General features: G+C 63.7%; 1 protein-coding gene across 1 annotated transcript; it reads right to left on the bottom strand.

The window, feature by feature from the left end:
• Window positions 1-59: 59 nt before the first annotated feature.
• Window positions 60-10427, bottom strand: ABCG4 (ATP binding cassette subfamily G member 4). Its single transcript, XM_009098031.4, has 14 exons — window positions 10199-10427; window positions 7917-8034; window positions 7712-7844; window positions 7384-7434; window positions 7102-7247; window positions 6729-6852; window positions 6410-6524; window positions 6121-6257; window positions 5941-6039; window positions 5636-5804; window positions 5046-5146; window positions 4755-4913; window positions 4516-4634; window positions 60-4433 (listed from the first exon to the last, which is right to left on the bottom strand). Exons 1-14 carry the CDS (start codon window positions 10425-10427, stop codon window positions 4208-4210), a joined length of 1926 nt encoding a protein of 641 aa, XP_009096279.1. The 3' UTR covers window positions 60-4207.
• Between the last annotated feature and the right edge of the window lie 4269 nt (window positions 10428-14696).

A 14696-nucleotide genomic window follows, 5' to 3' on the forward strand; every position in this document is an offset into this window, starting at 1 on the left:
TTTTATTGATGTGTGAAATCCAACAAGTACAGCTGGCATCTCGGAAACACCGACACAAACCAAAGCATCTCCTCCTGCCCAACAGCTCCCGGGACCCTCTGGGCACTGGTGAGCAGCAAGCTGGCACCTGGCACCCCGTCCCTGCGGGGCACTTACCTGCGTGTGCAGCCCAGCCTGGAGAGCCCAGGGCCTCACCTCCACCCTGCCTGGTTCCTGCCAGGCTGCAGCTGTGGGCAGCAGTGCCCTGCTCCTGCTTCACAGCCTCCTCCCAGCAAGCAGAAAGACCTGGGCAAATACCCCCGGAGCAGCTGCCACAACAGAGCTGTGCCAGCAGCCTCTCTCGGCCTTTGAGCTGGTACCTGCACCTTATTTTGGCAAGCTGTCCCAGGAGGGAAGCAGCTCACACCTGTGGTGGTGTGGAAATGTGAGTTTCAACGCCTGCACTTCTCTGTGTGGTGCCCCCCTGGATCACACGTGCCCCTCACTGCCCAGCCTCGTGTCCTGACACGGCAGAGCTGGAAAAGCCCAGGGTCCAGCATGGCAGGGACACACGGGCTGCCCGTGGCAGAGGGACAGGACGAATGGTGTCCACACACCGAGAGAAGGAAACACTGTTTTATTGCCTGATTTGGGAGAGGGGTGAAACCCTGGGAGAAGCCCCATCCCCTCCCTGTTCTAGCCCAGTCTCCCCTCCAGCAAACCCCAGCCAGGTGATGAAGCATTTGCTCTTCTTGTGCGTGTGACAAAGGTGGCCTGGACATGCATGGAGGTGAGTGGCCATGCCCCTGCCTGCCTGCCTGCCATCAGAGCACCCGTGAGAGGCAGAACCTGACACAGCCATGGGCCAAAGGGGCTGAAGCAGTTTTTGGTGGGTTGAGGCTCAGCTGGTGTTCCCAAGGAGCCAGAGCCACAGCTTGAACCCCACCCTCATCCACTCAAAGTGCATCACAAGGGAAGGCAGGGGCAGGAGAGGAGAGGAGGTGTGGGGGAAGAAGCCTGCTCTCCTCCATCACACTCCTCGTGATTATCCAGACGTGTTCTCTCGCGGCATTCCTGCAGCCAGGAGCACCCACGGCTCCGCTTCCCTGCTCTGATAAAGTGCATCCTTGCTGCTTCCCTAGGGGCCCCCTGGAGCAGGATGGCTGCACCCCATCCCCCTGCCGTGCCTGGGCAGAGAAAACCCCTCCTGCCCTGCTCCTGCAGGGTAGAGACCACCCAGGCAATAAACCCGGGGTGCTCAGCCCAGCCCCGCCAGCCTGGGGGTGCAGTCCAAACGTTCTCCTCCTCCTCACCTTTCCCTGCACCTTCCACCACCTCTGGGGCTGTCCTTGAAGACAAGGAAAGGACGGTGGCACCTTGGCTGAGCTCCTCAGGCAGCACCGAGGGTGCCTTTACCCTGTGCCACATCCTCACCCATCAGTCCCTTCATACCCACACATTCACTTGTGCCCTGCTGCCCCGGGGCCTGCCCCATCACCCCCCCTCCCCAGAGCCCTTGCCCAGCTCGGGAACAGCCATCCTGCAGCTCCAGGCTTTGTCCTGGCCCTCTGCCCCGCAGTGGCCACACACCTGGTGAGCTGGGACACTGCAGCTCATGGGCACAGGGGACACAGGCTGTGCTGAGCCCTCCTGGACACCCCGGGGTGCTGCCAGCTGCCCCATCCCAGGCAGGCTGGGCCCAGCAGTGGGAGCCACCTGCCCTGGCAGGACTGCCCCAAGCTGGGGATGCCTGTGCCATGGGGCTTCTCTCCAAGCAGCAGAGCCTGGTCAGCAAAGCCCTCCCTGTGTACGGGGGACACAGCCAGGGGCAGTCACTGGTGCCTGCTGGTAGCCCCTTTGCACCACACACTAGTCCACCTTGTCCTGGTCCTCCTGGGAGTGGTGGTGGCCCTGGCTGTGATGGCACAGGGCTGTCCAGGTGTGCTGGGGACAGCAGCACCCCCACGGTGCAGAAGAAAGACCCACCACGAGAGCCCCAAACACCAGGGGGGAAGCAGGAGCCGTGCAAAGCTGCCCCACTGACACCTCCTGCACCTCGGGATCCACCAGGGAAAAGCCTCAGCCCAGCAGAGCACGGACTAGTCCCAGCCCAAGAGCAGGACAGGAGCAGGGCATCAGCCCCATCAGCTCCAGGGACAGGGAGATGGACAAGGGTGACAGCCCCACATCCCCCAGCTCCCTGCTCATCCGTGCACCTTGAGACAGAGCAGGCACAGGGACTGTCCCCCACTCCTCCGTGCCCCTGTGGCTGTGTTGGCAGCACTGCAGCCCTCCAGCTGGCACAGCTCCACTGCAGAGCACAGCACTGCAGGAAGATCCAGGAACAGAAGGGAATTTTGTGAGGGACAGTGAAAAGTCAGACCACAGCCCCTGGGGATAACTCCAAGCTCAGCATGGAAAGGACAGCAGGCTGGGTCCTGCTTCCAGACCCTTTGTGCAGGAGAGCCCCATGGCCAAACATTCCTCGATGCCCTCCAGGCAGGGGAAACTCAGCTTAGCTGAGTGCCAGCATCAGTGTCAGGCCAGCCAGACTCTGCTGTGCAGCCCCAGCCCAAGCCAGCAAAACCAAAGATCAGTCTCCAGGATTCTGCTGGAATCTGGCATTTGCCCTGCAGTGCCTGGCTGCTCAGAGTGCCAGGAGCAGGATCCCCAGGCTGACCTGAACCAGGCCCAGCCTGCCAGGGTGGGGCAGGGCTGCCTCCCCCACGTCCATGCTTGCCAAAACCCCTGGGTTCCCACAGCTGTGGGTGCCACGTGCAGCCCGGTGCCAGCAGTGCCAGCACACCCACGGAGCCTGTGCTGTGCAGGTGAGCAGGGTGCTGTGTTCCCAGCACAGCAGCATGTGCAGATGTCCCACCAGCTCTGGGCTCAGCTCAGTTCCTCTGGAGAGCCAGCAAGGTGCTGAACTGCCTTCCCTCTGCAAGGTGTGTGAGTTTGGAGCAGCCACCAGAGACACCAAAAGGGACCTTCCGGTACCAGTCACTAAGTGCAAAGGCCTTTCCAGTGTCCGTGTCACCAACTGCAAACAAACCAGTCTGGGATCTCACCTGGTTTCCAGTTCAGGCCCTGCTGGGACCCCCTTCTGCACAGTGTCACCCTGGGGGTTGGCACTGTGACAGGCTGGGTGTCCTTGGTGTCCCCTCCCTGCACAGTCGGTGCTGAGTGAGGCTCGTCCACCCTGTCCTGCTGAGACAGCCCCGGTGGAGCTGGGGGAGAGAGGTTGCAGGGGAAGGGCCCAGGGCCAGCTCTCCTCCTGCAGCAGAGCCTCCAGTGATGACACAGCTGAGCCCAGCCCTGTTTTTCAGCCTCCTGGCACGGGCAGGGTGTGGGACCCCAAATCCTCCTTGCTCCATGCAAGGGACCAGTCACTTCTCTCCATGTTGAATTGGTTCAGACCCTCCTGTCTCAGACCCCAGGGACAACAGGGACTGGATGTGAGACTCCCTAAGGTCTGAGAGCACTGTCCTGCTCCCACAAACCCTGGTTTGATGATCCCATCTCTGAGGGTGATGTCCCAGCAGGAGCCTGAGACAGAGCCCCAAGTCCTTCTCTGCCTGTTTGCTCCCTTTGCTGAGGACTGGGATGCAGTGGGGCTTGTGGGGGAAAAAAATAAAGAAAAAGGAAAAAAAAGAAGGAGGGTTTGCACAGAAAGGAAAGGGGGATGCAGCAATCTCTGTGGCTACAGCGACAGGAAACTCAAGCCTTGTGCAACTCCACATGTGGCATCTCTGGGCTCTTCTCAGCACTGACTCACACGCTGCTGGCCAGGACGAGGAACGGGGCCATGGCTGCGCTTCCAACTCTGCAGCTCTCTCCTCCCAGCCCAGCCCCAGCTGCTGCTCCCCCTGTACAGAGCAGGCTCCTCCCAGCCGTGCTGGGCACAAACCACCTGGGCTGGACTGTCCCTGCTGTCCCCAGGGCAGCGCCAGGCAGGGACAACAAGAGGGGACCCAAGCTCTGCGTGGCTCAGTCCTGGGGGGGAGAGTGGCACATGCCAGGGCTGTACAAAACGTTTTGCAATGAAGTGTGTGGAAAGGTTAAAACAGTTCCGAGATGTCTCAAAACCCTTCTCGACTGAGCCAGGCCTGGCTGGCACCTCCCAGTGCCTCCGCCACGGTCCGGGACCTGCAGGAGCACCGTGTCCATCTGCAGAACATCTCTCACAGCAGGCCAGGCCCAGGAACGGCACCGGGGCCCCACGGCCCCTTTATCTCTCAGATTTGACCTTGTACCTGAGCACCAGGTAAGCCAGGAGCCGCAGGATGACGAAGAAGATGCCCAGGATGAGGAAGTCCAGGTAGAGCTTGGCCTCCTCCACGTCCAGCTCCTGCAGGATCTTGATGGGCTTTTGGAAAGGGCAGAAGTCCTCGAGGCACTCCAGGTCCTCGCGCTCCATGGCGTAGATGGTGAGGATGACCCCCTCGAAGCCATACCTAGGGCAGAGCACACCTGAGGGTCACCAGGGGCCCCAGGGGAGCCCAGGACAGGGAGCTCTGGCCAGAGCTGGGGCCCCACCTGACGTAGGAGACGTAGGAGCTCCACTGCAGGTAGGTGGGGATGGTTTTGAAGCTGACGAAGAAGCCCGAGAAGAGCAGCACAGGGATGGCAGTGACGGGTCCCACAAAGGTGGCCACCTGGGGAGCAGAGGCCACTGGGGGTCACGGCCCTGCCCACCCACAGTGGGCAGCACTTCACCCCAAACCGTCACGGGGCCCCTCGCAATATTCCGAGGAAGAAGCAAAGCCCCTGCAGACCTGCAGGGAGGTGGAAGCAGCTCCGATGAGCAGCCCGAGGGACTGGGCCACCAGGGCGGTGGCGGTGGCCAGGGCGGAGAAGAGCAGGAAGCGCGTGGCCTCGGGGGGCTGGCCCGTCATCCAGTAGACGATGCTGCAGTAGGCGATGGGGCAGATCACCTGCACGGGGACAGACACAGCCCTGCTGGGCCCCGCTGCCACCCCCACCCCACTGGGGCATGGGGACAGACTGGCTGTGCCAAGGGGGGCACATCAGCATCGGGGTGGTGACGGAATGCACGGAGAGCTCACCTGGAAGGGCACGTCTGCCGTGGTCTTTGCCAGGTAATAGGCTTTGAGGCTGTACCAGTAGTTGAGGTGTTCCCTCAGGAATACGGTCATCTCCTGGGGGACTGCAGGGAAACAGGGAGTGAGCAGCCAGCAATTCCTGCTCTGGGGTGCTCCAGCCCCTCTCACACCCGCCCTGCAGGTGGGATGCAACAGGTAACCCTCTGCTTGCATCACGAGAGGGTGCCCAAGCATTCATTGGGGGAAAAAACCCAACTATCAGTGGCTGATAGGGGGAATTTCAACGTGGAAAATCAGCTTGGGTGGGGCTTTTTACAGATTTACAAACCTTTTCTCAGATTAAAAAAAATATTAAAACTCCAGCATTCTGCTTTGAGCCAGCAGGGGTCAAATATCCAGATTATAGCCAAATAAAGAGCAAAACTGCAATACAGGCAAACAGAAGGCTTTCCCCTGTTTAATTTTTTTCTCTCCTCTCTTATTTTCCCCCTTTTGCCCGATCCCTCTGACTCCCCATACCCACACTGCCAGGCAGCTGGAGCACCCCAGCAGCTGGGAGCAGCGAGGGGATTTTGGGGCAGGGAGCTCCTTACAGGTGAGGATGGTGGGCATGAGGGCAGCGAACATGAGGAAGAGCATGGAGAAGAAGAGGAAGCCGGTGTTGTTGAAGACCTTGCCCGCGTCGTTGCCGATGTGCAGGTAGAGCAGCCCGATGAGCACCCCGATGCAGATGTGGGACATGAAGCGCAGGTGGGTCAGCACCTGCGGGCACAGGGGGGCTCAGCAAGGCAGGGCTGCACCCCAAAAACATCCCAAGGGAGCAGAGGACAGCCCATGGAGCTCCCTGTCAGCTGCCAGCCCCCAAAGAGCCCAACCCCGAGCCCTGGCCCGGCCTCACCGTGTCCCTTAGGATGCAGATGAAGGTTCTCTTGAAGAGGATGCAGAACTGAGTTGAGGTGCTGGTGGCAAATGTGTGGCTCTCGATGTGATCCACATCCTGCAAGAGCACAGGGACGTGGGTCAGCTTCACACCGAGGGGCCCCTGCTGGCACAGGAGGCTCCTCTGAGCCCCTCTCACCGTCCCACACGTTGGGCACGATGAATCTGCCTTGTCAGGGCTGCTCTTCTTCTCAGCCATGGTGCACATCCCGTTCTGGACAGCACGGAACAGGACGGGGTTGAGGTCCCCGTACTCCCCTGAGGCCACCTCGATGACTGTGGAGGAGGACAGGACCCCTGAGAGGTGCTGAGCCAACCAGCACCCAGCAGGAAGGGCACAGGCATCTCCCTTGGGCAACCTGGGCAACCCCCAGGGCTTGGGCACTGGTTTGGAGCTCGCCACCCTCTGCTGGGGTGGGGGCACTCACTGAAGTCAGCGGGGTTGTGGTACGTGGGGCAGTGGAGGCCAAGGCCCTTCAGGTAGGGGATGAGGTTGGTCACGACGCCCTTGAAGATGCACTGGCCCTGGCTCAGGATGTAGAGCTGCAAGAATAAACCAGGATGTGGCAGGTGCAGGGCAGCCAGGGCACTGTCACCCGCCCTGCCCACCTCCCTGGCCCAGGGTGACACAGGCCATCCTTGCCAGACCCCTGTCACAGAAGCCCCAGGACAAATGCCTGCAGCCCACCCCTCCCAAGGCCTCTCTCCTGGCTCCTGGGGCCAGAGGGACGCTGTCCCAGGCCAAACCTTGTCAAACATCTCGAAGAGCTTGGCGCTGGGCTGGTGGATGGTGCAGATGATGGTGCGCCCACCCTGAGCCAGGGAGCGCATCAGGGACACCACCTGGAAGCAGGAGGCACTGTCCAGCCCGCTGTGGCCACGCAGGAGGGGGTGGAGGAGAGAGAGACAGCAGAGAGAGAAGGGGAGAGTTGAGAGGGGGACAAGAACATCCTAAAGATGCCACCCCTTGTGGGCACCCTCCCCTCAGATCCATGGGGCCTTCCCTCAGCCCCAGGGGCACGGCCCCATCCCACGCTCAGGTGGGCACCAGAGGGCACTGGCCATGCCAGCAGGGGCAGCCCAGCTGGGCAGGCAGGGCTGGGAGCCCCTGTGGGCTCACCTGGTGGGCTCATCGAAGAACATGACGGGCGGGTTGTTGACCAGCTCCAGGGCGATGGCCAGGCGCTTGCGCTGCCCCCCCGACAGGGAGCTGGTGCGGGTGTAGGAGCACTCCAGCAGCCCCAGGGCCGTCAGGATCTCGTTCACCTGCACACAGCCAAGGGTTTCCATGGACTTTCAACCCACCCCCACCTCCTCCCTTCACCCTTGCCATCCCCTGCTCCCCTTGTCCCCATCTTGGGGAGAGCTGAGGGGGTCTGGACCCACCCTCCTCAGCCCTTACCAGCTCCTTCTTCACCTCCTGCTTCTCGCTCAGCTTCAGGTTAGCAGAGACCTGCAGGGAGAGGATGGCCATGGAGACAGGGAGAGGATGGCCATGGAGACAGGGAGAGGATGGCCATGGAGACAGGGAGAGGATGGCCATGGAGACAGGACTGTCAGATGTAGGGAACAGAGCTGGCTGCACCATGGCTCCAGCCCTGTCTGCTCAGCACGGAGGGAGCACGGGCAGCAGGATTTTGTTCCCACATCCCAGAGCCCTTGGAAATGCCCGATGGCAGTGTGGGCTCGGTGCCCCCAAGGACAGCCCACGGGATGTCCCCAGAGCTCACCATCATGGCCTCGAGCACGGTGAGGTGTGGCAGCAGCATGTCATCCTGCATGATGTAGCAGGACATCTTGCGGAAGGTGCGCAGGTCCCGCGGCCGCCCGTTCACCAGGATCTGCCCCTTCATTCCAGTCTCCCTGCAGGAAGGAGGGCTGGGGGATGCAGCACAGCCCTGCACCCCCAGCCCCTCTGGGCCCCCCCAGGCTCACCTGTAGCCAGCCAGGATGTTCATTAGTGTGGATTTCCCAGCTCCCGAGGGGCCCATGATGCCAATGAGCTCCCGCTGGCAGAACTTCCCTGACAGGCATTTGAGGAGAGTCTTGTACCCTGCAGGGAGAGAGGAGCTGGGGTTTGGCCTCCCAGGGCAGCGGTGCTGCAGGCACTGCCGTGCCAGCCCAGCTCCTGGGGCACCTCAGGACCTCCATGTGCCAGGCCAGGGGCTGCGTGTGCTCCATCAGCACCCCCAGGGCCGTGACCACAGCAGCTGCCACCTCCAGCACGATCCCTGCCCCAGTCCTTGGCCGATCCCACGGATTCCCAGCGCTGAAGAAGGTCCTGACCTGGATCGCAGCAAAGAGCAGGGAAATCCCCGGGTCAGGCCAGAGAGTGCTGAGGGAGATTACCAGGCTGCTCCTGGGCCTGTCTTCAGAGGCTGATCCCGAAGGCCAGGGGGGAGGGCCAGAGCGGAGCAGGGCAGCAGGGGGCAGGCAGAATTCCCGATCCGGCTGTTGCCTTCATTGGCATTCACGCTGTGGCACCAGGCAGCAGCCGCTGCTAATCAGACCTGGAATTATCTCTGCTTTAAAGGCGGCTGATTAGCATTTTCTGGCAGAAGGAACACGATGTGTCGATGTGTCGGGAGTAAGGAACAAGCACAGCCTCAGGCTCTCAGGAGCTGCCCCTGAAATGGAGCCCTGGCTGGACAGGAATTGGTTTTGGGGGTGATAACCCCACGGACCGAGGCTGAGCATCCCTCTGACGGAACTGTGTCCCCTCTGTGCCCCACGGGGACAGCCGCTGTGGGGCAAGGGCAACAAACCCAAGCTGGGGCAAGCCCAGGGACAGAGCAGTGACAGTCCCACCTCGCTGGGAGTCCTGTGGCTTGTCCATCCCCCGGGAAGGTCATCCAGCCCCCCGTTCCTCTTCTGCGCCCCTCAGGGTCAGGACCCCGCAGCAGGAGGGGGTCCCGCGGGCAGAGGGGCTGCCAGGGGAGGGCGGGGGGCTGCTCAGGGTGGCCAGGGGCGAGCAGGGCCAGCAGCCCCCCCCCCCCGGCAGCGCGCACGGCTCCGCACCGCGCATGCTGCTCACGTCGGCGCCACTGCAGCTTGCGCAGCGGTTACTCACGTTCATTGACTGCCAGTAACCTCCTGCTCGGCACAGCGGGCCAGCCGGGGCTGGGGGCTGTGGCCAAAGCCACCGCGACCCCCGCCAGCCCCGCCAGCCCTGCCTGAGCGAGGGGAGAAAAGCCCCCCTCGCACCACCATCCCAGAGACCCCACGACCCCTGGGCTTGCTCCCACCTGGCCCAGCTGCCCGAGCCTGTCCCCCTCCCTCCCTGCAGGGCACTGGCCCGCTGGCAAGCAGCCGGTTCCCTCCTGGGTGCTACAGCACAATCCGCCCTGGAGAGCTCGCGGCTGTGCCATGGATCCTTCTGGGATGCTTCCTCAGCATCCCTGGTAAACAAGGAGGCATCATCCCGGCAGGTGTCAGGGCTGCTCCCGGGGTGTTTCAGAGCCTCGGCTTCCCGAGCTGCTGGGGACGGGGCAGAGCCCCCTCGGGCTCTCCTGGCTGGCAGAGCCCCTCACCAAGCCCTGTGACCCCCGCCTGCCTTCAGCTTCTCCAAATCAGCTCACCCTCCATCTTATCAGGCTGCCTGATTGGCATCTCATTAACTGAGAGCGCTAATTAAAGCAGACTACCACCCACCAGCCACCATCTGCCTCCCCTCTCCCCTCCCTGAGCTCTCGGCCAGAGTCGCTCCCAGGGAAGGGGGCCACGGCCTGGGCTGCCCAGGGAGAGGAAATCCCCCACAAACCACACCTTCTCCTCGCCAGGCTCGGAGCTGAGCCACTCCTGGGTGTCCTGCTGCATCCCACACAGCCATCACACCCCAAAAAGCAGTGCTGGGGAAACCCATCCCATCCATCACACCCCGAACAGCAGTGCTAGAGAAACCCATCCCACCCCATCCCATCGCATCCCACCCCTCCGGGCTGGCCCAGGGTGTCTGCCCAGGCCAGAGGTTTCCCTGGAATGCGCTCTGCCTTCCCCTGGCATTGCCCAGCACAGGCAGGCAGCAGCCGCTGCGGGACACGAGCCTTTGCCTCCTCCTCCTCCTCCTCCTCCCACGGGCACCCAGAGCAAACACCCGGCCACAAAGAGCCCCTGGCACTCAGAGCAGGGTGAGGTCATGGCATGCAGGACGGGAACGGGGTGGGAGAGCCCTGCAGGTCCCCTCCCCTCCCTGCCCTTCCCCACCCGCCAGCTCCTACCTCTCTTCCTCCACCAGGAGCCCTCCCGCACGGAGTAGGACAGGTCAATGAACTCGATGTTGACAGCCGAGCGCTTCGGGAGGTGGGAAAACCTCTGGGCCTCTGTGATGTGGTTCTCCACCTTCTTCAAGTGGGTGGTGAGCAGCGGGGCGTCGGGAGGGCCGGCGTGGCACACCGTGTCCTCCAGGGCGATGGAGACGCAGGCGGGATCCATGCCCTTCTCCGCCATCCTGCCGCTCTGTGGGGAGCGCACGGGGATGGGCTCGCAGCGGGCTCCCTCTTCCAGGCACTGCAGGGACCAGCCCACAGCGAGTCCTGTCCCCGCTGCTCCTGCTGGCTCCGGGCCTCGCTGTCCCCTCCGCCCAGCTGGGGCCAGCACCCACATCTGGCTGCGAGGATGGAGCCGGCCGAGCCTGCGCCCAGGGGCTCAGGGCGACGAGCAGCAGGATTTTGTCCGGCTCCACAGTCAATAATTCATGCACCTCCTGCAGCTCGGTCCGGCTCTGCTGCTGGAGCTGCTCCCCCAGCCCCGGGGGGGGGCCTGCGCCGGTCCTGTCCCGTGGGTGCAGGATGGGAGGTGGGAGAGCTGATGTCCTGCCCTGTGCCTGGATGTCCCCAAGGACTCACCAGGCCCTTCCCTGGCCTTGGGGAGCACAGGTATGAAATCCTGAACAGCTGGTTCAGGACAGGATGATTCCAGCTGGTTTCCTGGACAAAGCACACCACGCTCCTGGGGCAGAGCCCTCCTGGGTGCATCAGACCCTCAGACAGTGCCTGGGGTCCCCTGGGCTTGCTGGGAGAGCCTTAACAGAACAGGGAGGGGGCCCTCCTGCTGCCATTCCTTCTCTGCCTTCCTCGGCTCGTCATTTCACCTTTCGGGCTCTTCCAGCACAGCCTCCGAGGCCAGGCCAGCACCGAGCTGGGGCCATGACGCCGATACACCTGCCCCAGCCCTCCCCTGCCCGCAGTGCTCCACAGCCGGCTGCAGCACGGCCGAGCTCCGCGGGTCTCCGCTCGCCTCGGCGGCTCTGCGGTGCTGGGGGATGCTGAGCGAGCAGGGTGGGCAGCGCGGCTCTCCGAGGCTGCCAGGGGGTCGGGGATCCCCCCGGCTGCAGGAAAAGGAGCTCGGGCTATGCCGGAGCGGGCTGCGCCCAGCACCCATCTCGCCTCCCAGCCCGGGGTCCCTCGCTAACCTACATTCAGCGGGGCTGCGGGCAGCGGCTCGCTGCGGCTGCAGCGCACACACGCGGCCCCTGCGAGGGGCGCCGGCAGCTGCGGGAGATCCCCCCAGCCCAGCCCTGCTGCAGGCAGACCCCGCTCAGGGCTGGAAGGAAGCCAGCCCAGCCCCGGGGAAGGAGGGGTGGGGGTTCCCAGCCCGCGGGTTCCCTCCCAACATCAGCGGAGTGCAGGAGCGGGGGGTTCGGGGGTGCTGGTGGGGGGCAGCGGGCTCGAAGCGCCCTCGGGCTCACCTTGACTCCTCCGGCTGGGCGTTCACGGAGCGCTAAATCCCGCAAGCGGCTCTCCGCGGCTTAGCCCAGCCCCGAGGCGCGGGGTGGGGACGGGAAGGCTTTGCCCGAGGATGCTCTTCCTTCATCCCCGCTCCCCGCCGGCCCCCTCCATCCCCAGCCCCCCCTCCCGGCCCGGGGAGGCTCCCGGCTCTCCCGCAGGCTCACCTGGCAGGGTGCGGGGCGCTGGCTCCGCTCCCGCAGCGCCCCCGCCTCGCCTCCTCCGCAGACAAAGGGGCGATGCCCGGGGGGCCCGGCCGGGCGGGGGGCGGCTCGGTTCGGCTCGGTTCGGCTCGGTTCCGGTGCTCAGCGGCGGGAGCCGGGCTGGGCTCTGCCCCCGCGGGTGCCCGGCCCGGGTCTCCTCCCCATCCCTCCGCGGGGCTGGATGGGCAGGGCGGGCGGAGGGCGCTCCGGCCCCGGCCCCGCAGTGGCTAGCAGAAGCCCCGCAGTGGCTAGCGGTAGCTCCGCAGTGGCCAGCAGCCCCCCGGGCCGGTCTGCTCGGGGGCGCCCCTCTCCACCAGCCCCGTGGCCGGTGCTGCCGGGCGGGGAGCAGGATGGGCGGCAGGATGGATGGATGGGCTGCCCGGGCGGGCAGCGCTGCCAGGCAGCGAAAAATCCTCTTAAAGGGACCGGCCCTATTTCCTCTCGCCGCCTGCCAGCAGGCCCTGAGCATCCCTGAGCACACGGCCGGGGTTTGACAGCCCTGCCTCCGCACCCCCTGCACCCCAGGGCCGCCTCTGGGGCACAGCCCCCGCACTGCCCCCTGAGCCCAAACCCCTTGAGGGAGCCCAACACACCCTAAAGCTGCTCCTGCCCCGCTCAGCCCTGCACAGACCCCTGTGGAGACCCCCCAGCACGGGCACGGTGGGCACCAGGGCTGCCATGGCTTGGCACAGCCAGCAGGGTGACAGCTGCTCACAGAGGGTGGTGGCAGGGGGTGTCCCTCTGGGGTTTTACCCCCAGCACACCCTCCCTGGTGCAGCTCATCCTGCAGGATCCCCCTGCACCTCCCCAGCACCACGCCTGGCTCCCTCCTCGCTGTTACTCACACCTCTCACCCACCACAGCACTTAAACACCAGAGACATATGGAAATGAGTGGCACCAGCAAGAGTATTAATTAAAAAACCATCTGTTGAGCCAAGGAGAGCTTTCCCCACCCCCTGCCAGCTTAGGGCTGGGACAGAGCTCAGGGCAGGATCCAGGCAGGGGAGACCAGGGGAGGGCACGAGGAGTTATCCATGGAGCCAGGCTCCTATGGAGGTCTTAGGCCATCCAGTCCTGGAGCAAAAGGCACGTGGGACTCGCCCAGTTCTCTCTGCCTCCCAGCCCTGGAGCACTCCCTGTGTGCAGATCCCAGCCCAAGCCTGCTCTGGGCAGTGCCACAGCCTGGGAATGAAACCCCTAAACCCCTAACCCCCTTTCTGCTCATCTGGGCCCAAGCTGGTGGCCATGAAGCACCCAGCAGCTGCTGGGGAGTCATTTCAAGGTGGGAGGAAGCAGGGATGTCCCCATGGGGACATTCACATCCCTCTAATCCCCAGCTGGGACCTTCCTAAAGTGGCCTTGTCCATACCTGTGTCCCCACTCAGGACAGTGGCAGAGGAGCCTGTCCTGGTTCTGTCACCTGTGTTCAGGGCTGCAGGGACAGAGCAGGCAGCAGAACCTCTTTGCATGACAGGAAAACCTGTGGGATTCCCTGCAAATATATTTTAATGACCCGTGGCTGGGCCTCCAGCACCCTCAGCTGCACCATCACTTGTGCTCCTGACCACCCTCTCCATCCCTGGAGGAATAAAACTGCTTCCATGGCTGCTTCCAGAGGAGCCAGAGATGTCCTCAAGAGGCACAAGGCTGTTCCTGGCTGGAGCCACATCTCCCCCTTTGGGGCCCCAAGCTGCTGGGAGGAGAAGCCCCTGTGGAAAGGGGCTCTCAGGGCAGGACCACAGACCCCCTGGAAGGAGCAGGACCAGCAGGCAGTGCATGGAGCAGCCTGTAGGAAAGATTTTCCACCTGGGAGATGAGAGCTTTGCCCACTCTGCACTGCCAGGGAGGCTGCAGGGCAGTTTGATTCCTCAGCAGTGGGTGCTGCAGCCCTGGCCAGGCTGCTCTGTCCCTGCCATGGGGACAGGAGGCAGATGCCACACTCCTGCTGGCCCCAGCAAGCTCAGGGGGCAGCTCCACCTCTCAGCTTAGGGTCTGGAATTCCCTGACACGGAGAAATCACAACCTGCAGCACTGAAGGACAGGTATTTTGCACCAGGCACAGGTGCTGCCTCCCCGCTAAGAGGGGCTCTGAGCGTCCTCTGGGAAGCAGCCAGGGAAATGGATGATGATCCATCATCACACTCCCAGATCCCAGCACCTGCTGCTCCCAGAGCATCCCCTGGCCCTGGAGAGTCTGGGATGAGCCACCCTGCAAGAATGGGCCCAGAGCATCTCAGATGGCAGCCTCGGGACAGACAGAGCTCATGGAAGGAGCACAGCAATGGAGACAGTGGTGAAGGGAAGCAGGAGCCAGGGTGGAAGCCTCCCTCAGCACGTGGCCAGTGGCCACAGCCCTGAGTGGCCCAGCTCTACCTGGAAGAACCTGAGGAGAGCAAAGACAGAAGGTTTTGAGCTGCTTGCAGCTCCCATCTCCCAGTGCCAGCCCTCCCCTCAGAGCAGTGACCCGCAGCCGGGCAGTGCCACCCCCAGGGCTCACCGCAGGGCACGTGGCAGTCGCACTCGCAGATGTCACAGCGCTGGAACCAGCGGGGCCAGCCCGACAGCTTGGTGACACAGCCCGAGATCTTGATGCAGCCGAGGTTGGGGGAGGCTCCCAGGTGCTCCGGGCTGCCGCAGGACGAGGAGCACCTGCCCGTGAGGTCCCGCTCGCTGATCTCGATGCGGCCCCGCAGGCAGATCCCTGCAGGGCAGAGCCCATCACGGGGGGCTCACCTGGAGCCCACCGGGGCAATGAGGGCTTGGGGACGTGCTGGCTCCCGCCCGGGC

This window comes from Serinus canaria, chromosome 24, assembly GCF_022539315.1.
Source record: "Serinus canaria isolate serCan28SL12 chromosome 24, serCan2020, whole genome shotgun sequence".
Lineage (NCBI taxonomy): Eukaryota > Metazoa > Chordata > Aves > Passeriformes > Fringillidae > Serinus > Serinus canaria.